The sequence below is a fragment of the Engraulis encrasicolus genome, chromosome 4 (assembly GCF_034702125.1).
Source record: "Engraulis encrasicolus isolate BLACKSEA-1 chromosome 4, IST_EnEncr_1.0, whole genome shotgun sequence".
Taxonomy (NCBI): domain Eukaryota; kingdom Metazoa; phylum Chordata; class Actinopteri; order Clupeiformes; family Engraulidae; genus Engraulis; species Engraulis encrasicolus.
Window position 1 is genome coordinate 19288790 of NC_085860.1, and position 7500 is coordinate 19296289.

The window sequence follows — 7500 nt, forward strand, 5'->3', positions numbered from 1 at the left end:
CAAAGCTCAGTCATTTGTCTAAACAACCCTGGCATGTTTTTCAAGGTGTCTATTTTAGCAAGTGGCAATGCTTAATTTTTTTCCTGTTTTTCTGAGACCGTATGGACTTATGAAACTTTGTCGCAGAAAACAATGTCCTGTGGTGTGACATCATATTTTTGGTTAATTCTGTGGATAATTATCTATTGTTGAAGCTCCAGCGGTTCAAAAATTGTGACTTTAGACCCTTAAGAAGCCAATGGCAAGGGTGGATTTTAGATTTTTCTCTCAGAGTTCTTCAGTCAATCAATTATGTTTTGCTACCACAAGATGTATTAGTTTTGTAGTCCTTTGGTGTGACAGCCATAAAATACATTTTGACAATAATGTATATTTTTCATATTTTTTTCTTATGTAGATGTATGAAAATGCATCTTACTAAAGGTGAAATTGTATTTCAGTTGGGAACGACATGGCTTTAAATTAACTCAAAAGCTCAAAAGTCCTATGGTGTGATGGTAAAAGTCCTATGGTGTGATGGTAAAAGTCCTATGGTGTGACACTTTGGAGTATCACACCAAAGGACAAACAGGTCACACCAATGGACTAGATATTTGAGAAATAACTTTTAAAACAACTGGTAGTACATATTTTTTTTGTTTTGTTGTTTGACTAGATAAATATTGTGTATTCAAATTACTTATTCCTTTATTGGCCTTTGGAATTTATTCTTTGATGCATTGTTGATGAATATTTGCTGTTGATTTTAGATACTGTCAAATGATATAAAATGTCATTAATGGTGCTTTGAAACCATAAAATATAACGGTAACAGTGAAGGAAAGATCAGTGAGAGAGTATATAGAGGAGTATAGATGACTACATGCATACAGCATACATGTGCTGTCCAGTTTGAGATACCAAACAGGCACTGGCCACTACACACTACAGGTTCAATGGTGTGACAGTCATAGCATACCTACAAAAGTGTGATGGTCATGCCAAGATCACACTTCAGTATGAGTCTTATGAGCTCTGCAGGTTACATTCAATGACCGCATGGCTGTCATTAAGAGTTACGATAGGCTGATAATCGTTGATTCAAAGACTTAGAAGTGTAAAGTGTAGGTCCATATTGACTACAACATTATATTATGATCAAAAGACAAAATAATCATGTTGATATATTTGTTTCTGGCTCAGTTTTGCATTTCTGTCATTTAGCGTGACATGAATGTCCTACGGTGTGACATGTTTTAAACACTCAAATATTTGTTTGAGCTAAACAATATGTTTGATAAACACTGAATATTGCATTAGGGAAGAACAAATTATCGTCCCTGGCAGTTAGTATAAATTCGGACAATTTTGAACATTTAAAAGAAAGATATCCCTGTTGTTCCTCGAAGGTTTCTCATAATCTCACATCTAATGGGAAAAAAATACTTAAACGGTAATTTCTCATTAAATTAAGACTCTAAAAAATTTCAATAAATATGAAGAGTGTAACAATGTTCATAAAACTCCATCAAGCCATTTCTACATTACTTAATATATTTATTTCTTAACGTCACACCAAAGGACATATTTTCAGCAAATTGCTTTATCAACGTAAATAAATAATCAATGAATAGACCAACATTGTGACCACTTGGATTTTTTGAAAGATTAATTGCTGCACTACGTAGACATATACTTTTGTCCCTCATAAACAATGTTTTGTGAAAAAAATGTTTTTTGCTGCCTATCTGTCATCTACCCGCGTGCGTGCGTGCATGCGTGCGTGCAGGCTTGCGTGCTTGCGTACTTGCATGCGTGCAGCTGGGTTGTTGCTACATTTCCATCATGCCACAAGCCCAGCTCGGGACTGGATGTGTATTCATGTGTGCGTGCGTTGTGTTGTTTGAGTGTGTGTATGCACACACACACGCACGCACGCACGCACGCGCGCGCACGCACACACACACACACACACGGTGCTTCACTCATCACAGCCAAAATGCGTGCAACCAACTTTCATTTAAAAATGTTCCCTTTGAAACTCTTGAAAGAGGCTTATTCTTGACGTATCAGTGAGCCCAATAACACACACACACACACACACACACACACACACACACACACACACACACACACACACACACACACACACACACACACACACACACAAACTCTCTCCCAGACTACAGGGGTGACTAGAGGACCCTCCACAATACCAAACTCCCCTTGCAGACCACAGGGGTGATCAGAGGGGGGCAATTGGCGGTTGATTGGCTGCTGTGAGGCTTTAGTGGGACCCACAATGCTTCAGTGCCGCCCCACAACGCCTCAGTGGCGTCCCACAATGCACCCTGTTCTGTGTCGCGCTGTGCTCCACTGGACCTCTATGGCTCTGAGTCGCCTCATAGCTGATACCAATCTGATTGCAGGCACTCTGTCAGAATGGAATAGAGCTGGAAATTGGCAATGGGGAAATGAATGGAAGTATCCGGAACAGTAGGAGATAGAGTAGCTAAGGTACCCCCGGAGAGATTGTGAAAGGGGTCCTGTTTGGCTGACTATACTATGTGTGTGTGTGCGTTGTATTTGTGTCTGTCTGTAGGGTAGGCTTTTTCATATGCTTCTTTTTGTTTTGTTTTTGTTTGAGTCTTTTCATCAATATAGTATGTACAGTATATTTTTGTTTTCTTGCATGTATGACGTTTTCTACTTTTTGATGTATTTTTTGTAGGTGTGAACTGAAGTACTATGACTATAAAAACCAGCGCGCGCGCACACACATAGGCACGCACGCACGCACGCAGACAGAGACACAGACACACACACACACACACACACACACACACACACACACACACACACACACACACACACACACACACACACACACACACACACACAGAAGTCATACAGTGGAAGGAAAGCTTAGAAAAGAGCAGCTTAATCTCTTGGTCGCCTGGAGGGAATGGCTTTAGTGGATAAGCTTTGGTCCATGGCCCCCTACCACACACACACACACACACACACACACACACACACACGCACAAACACAATGCAGGGATTCTGGAAATAGTGATGGCCTTCAGCTGCAGCTGAGCAAAGATGCACACAGGCATGCACACACTCAGGCAGGCACACACACACACGCACACACACACACATACACTCACACACACACACACACACACACACACACACACACACACACACACACACACACACACACACACACACACACACACACACACACACACTGGAGGGATTCTGGACTGGCAACAGTTATGGCCTTCAGGAACAGCTGAGCAAAGATGATTGTGTGTGTAACACACACACACAATACAATGCAATGCAACACACACACACACACACACACACACACACACACGCACGCGCGCATGCACGCACATACAGTAAACATAAACAAACTCACTGTTTAGTGTTTTACCCATCTTTCTGGCAATCTTTCCTTTTTTTCTAAAACACAGACAATGCGCACACAACAGTGACTCTTTACCTATGCATTCATCTTTGTAAGATAAGTGATAAGTTAATGCTTTTGAAATGTGTTATGAAGGTGTTTCATTTCGGTGGAGTTAGAACCTGTTTGTTTGAGTAGTAGTTGTATTGTGTGTAAATGATGTAAATGTGAACTGTACATATTCCAAAGAAAACAACACATCTGTATTTGAAGAGCTTCTTGCAAAATGACAGATCCATTTTGTTACATTTATGGAAATGGACATTTTTATATTTTACATTACATTATATTGCATTGCCAAATTGAATTTTATATAGGTTTAAAAAGTATGTCTCAAAATATTTAGTAAAAATATTGTCAAAAATGGTGTTTACAGTAAGTCATTCTGCAATAAAATTCTGTATTTCTGCCTCTTCTTCATACCGCACTGTTTTGTTATACTCTTGAAACAGTTTTTTCCCCAGCCAAAGTTTCTTTTTTCTGATTCTCTCCTCACTCTTGCCTTTCATGAGAAAAATACATAAAAAGAAAGATCTTAACAAGTTGTTCCATTTAATCTCTCAAATATTTTTTTTCTGGTTGTTGTTCCAGCACATCTGACAAATCAGTATCAGTATTAATCTGTGTCTGTAGTATCAAGTAAACTGACTTAAAAGGAGGGTGTTCTCAGCACACAATGTTTGATCTGTTTCTGTGATTAGGCTCCCGAAATAAATTCTTGTGACAAACTGTTTTTTATCTTGATAAAGAGGCAACTTATTCACTGACTCTGTAACCACATTTAATTAATATGTTTGTCTTTGTGTGTGTGTGTGTGTGCGTGTGTGCGTGTGCATGTGCGTGTGCTTGTGCGTGTGCGTGTGCGTGTGCGTTGTGCGTGTGCGTGTGCGTGTGCGTGTGCGTGTGCATGTGCGTGTGTGTTTGTGTGTGTGTGTCTTACAGTTCCAAGCAGTGGTGAATGAGGGCTCGACTGGTGTGGTGGTGAACCTGACGGTAGATGACCGTGACGACCCAACTAAGGGGACCTGGCGAGCAGTCTACTCCATCATCAACGGAGACCCCAACCAGAGTTTCGAAGTCACAACTAACCCAGACAACAACGAGGGAATGGTAGCCGTCGTCAAGGTACCGTAGTCACACACATGCGCGCACACACACACAGAAAAAAAACTAAGGTTAGAGTATGTCATTTTAAGTGTTGCCCATTGTTTTTCATTTTTCATTAAAAGTTACCACCATTATATATTTCTAAGTATTCATGAACACATTTAATGCATGAGTTGTATTTCACAAAGACCAGTAGATATTAGTCTGTTGTCAGTTTAGTGAATGGGAAGCATACATTTTAAAAATAAACAACTAAATTAAAATTACACACTGAACCTTTAAGCACTCAAGCGTAAGTCCTAACACTCAAAATGACCTCAATGCTGGCAACAACTTATTAGCTTAATTAGCTTATTACTGTGTCGGTCATTGGTGCCAGAGCTGCTAATGTCCTTTAAAATCTATTCACACAGTTCAGCCATGCATGTTTACGCCCGTCTAAATAATGAAACGTTTGTGTTGGCATCACCAATAGGTTCAATTGAAGGCAAATTGGGGTGTTATCATGAGGCCAATACTGTCAGCAAAAAGCAAAAAACAAAAATCACACTGCCAACTAACAATTAAGGTCAGCATCTGACAGGATTTTTTTTTTTTTTTAAACAAAGCCATTTTTGACTTTTATTTGTGTGTGTTTGATCATTATAGTCTTCAGTTTCTATTTTTTCATACTGTTATATTTTGCTTTTGTGTCTGTGTATTTCTCTTGTTTTTGTGTTTCACCCTGTCTCCCTCCTGCTGATTTGGCTGTTTGCTTCAGTGTGAGCGGTGTGGTTGGACGTGTTACTGTGGATGTGTTTCAATAAAACATCATTGGAAAGGGATCAATGACAAAAAGAAAACTTATAGAGGACGTTTTACAGCCTGCCCATATTTCTTCCCTGTCTTTTTATTCTTTTTTATTTCCCCGTTTCTGTGCTGTAGTCTCTCCCTGGTCTTTCCTTCTTTCTTCTGCACTCTCTTCATCCCCTCATCTCTTGCCACTGAACTACGATGGTATGGTGTAACACAGGGACGTGCACAGGAATTTCAAAGGGCAGTTGCTCTAACCTGAACCCCCCCAAAAAAAACCCATCAACAATGAGCGGCCTTCAGAATTTTTAGGAAACTGCACCATGGGTATTATTATTTTTAGTAGTAGTAGTAGAAGTAGTATATTATTGTCATACTTATTAATATTTTTTATTGTATAGTATCCTGAATATGCGTACCATATGATATAACATGCTAGTTTTTAAACATGTAGGCCTACCTATTAATCATATCAGAGATGATCAGCCTTATGCCCACCTGCCCTAAATGTCTCCTGATCCACATTTCCTCATGTGTGGTATGTGGCTGCCCCTAAATTAAATGAAATTATGAGAAAAAGCCTTGATAGTTTTTAAACCTGTATCAGTCACAGAGGTTATCAGTCTTATGCCTACCTGCCCTATGTGCAGAGGTCTGTGCTGCCCTGCTAAGGCAAAAGGCAGTAACTTCAAATTTTTCAAAAATGAGTTTTTGTCATATTTGCAATAATAAGCATCAGTTTTATCATGTGAACAAACATGGAGTTTGAAATCAGTTGTTTTGAGGGTAAAAAAAGGTGTAAAGTAAAACAAGCTGAAAATCCTTTGGGTAAACTAAGGCAGAAGACAGTAACTTCAGTTACTGCTTTTTGCCTTCTGCTCTGGACCTGCAGAATTCTGGAACTCTGATGTTCCAAACTGAGGCAGAACACAGTAACTTCACTTACTGTTCATCTGTTAACAGTTAAAACTCCTTCTTTAAATTTCAGTCATGTAAATAATCAAAAAAATATAAAATGAAACTATTATATTATGAAACATGATCAGCCTGCTAGGAAATGTGTGTAACTATTATTTGAGGTAGTATGAAATACAAATACACACACAAAACCCATTTATAATTATTATTATTAACAATTTATATGTTAATAAACATGACATTTTGTCATAATGACTCTAATAGTGTGTATACTGCTTAAATGATATGTGAAAGTTGTATTTGTTGCTTATTATTCAGATTTAAAATGGAAGTTACTGTCTTCTGCCTTAGTATGACTAATTGTCATTCCGGGGGCAATGCTAAGGCAGAACACAGTAACTTCCAAAAAAGGGTCAAAGGTTAACTATTTGTAAAATTATTTTTTATGAATAGATGTAGGCAGGCATACACTACAAACTGTGAAAATTACAGCTTTGTAGCTATAACCAGATTGTGGTGACATTCATTTATTTTAAGATAACTTTAACATCATTTTTCTCAGTTTCACACTCTGGTGAGTTACTGTCTTTTGCCTTAGTAGGGCAGTGTGGCTCTGAGTCATCCTCATCTTAAATGAAATGAAATGATGAGTAAATTAGCCTAATAGGCTAAATATGAGGATGCTTAATCAATTAACCCACTGTCATCTTTATAATCCTTGTAGCAGCCAAAGTAGACTTTAAGTTATAATAATTAGAAATAGTTAAAAATTGTTAAAAAGATCATTTAATTTGAATTTGAAATTTAATTAATAGGCATATTCCATGATTAAAATGATGAATATTATATAGGAAAGCTAAAACAATAAGAATTCACAGGTTTAGGTCATTTGTTGGGTCTTTTGTAGCCTATATTAAAAATGTGTACTGTCGCTTTAAGAATGGACGAGCCGGCTTTCATTTCAGATCGCAAAGAACCGTGGCGTGGGAGCACCAGTTCTTATATGTTGCTCTGAAGCTCCGAGCTTCTCGCAGACTTTATAACCTTTTATTTTCATTACAGATATTTTAGTTAGTTCATGCACATTTTGTAGGCCTATGTCTTGAGAAGAACAGTAGGCTAAACGTCAGTTATCACGTGGAGTGGATTTATTTCAATTAGGCCTACATTGACAGTGGAAACAGTAGCCTATCTTTGGGTCGGAGAATAGGCTAGGCCTATATCAG

General features: G+C 38.3%; 1 protein-coding gene across 1 annotated transcript in view; it reads left to right on the plus strand.

The window, feature by feature from the left end:
* The window catches only part of cdh13 (cadherin 13, H-cadherin (heart)), a 212409-nt gene that overhangs the window by 132012 nt on the left and 72897 nt on the right, over window positions 1-7500 (plus strand). The window contains exon 6 of the mRNA XM_063196386.1: window positions 4400-4582. Within this exon, the coding sequence (XP_063052456.1) occupies window positions 4400-4582 (183 nt within the window). The remainder of the gene's footprint in view (window positions 1-4399; window positions 4583-7500) is intronic.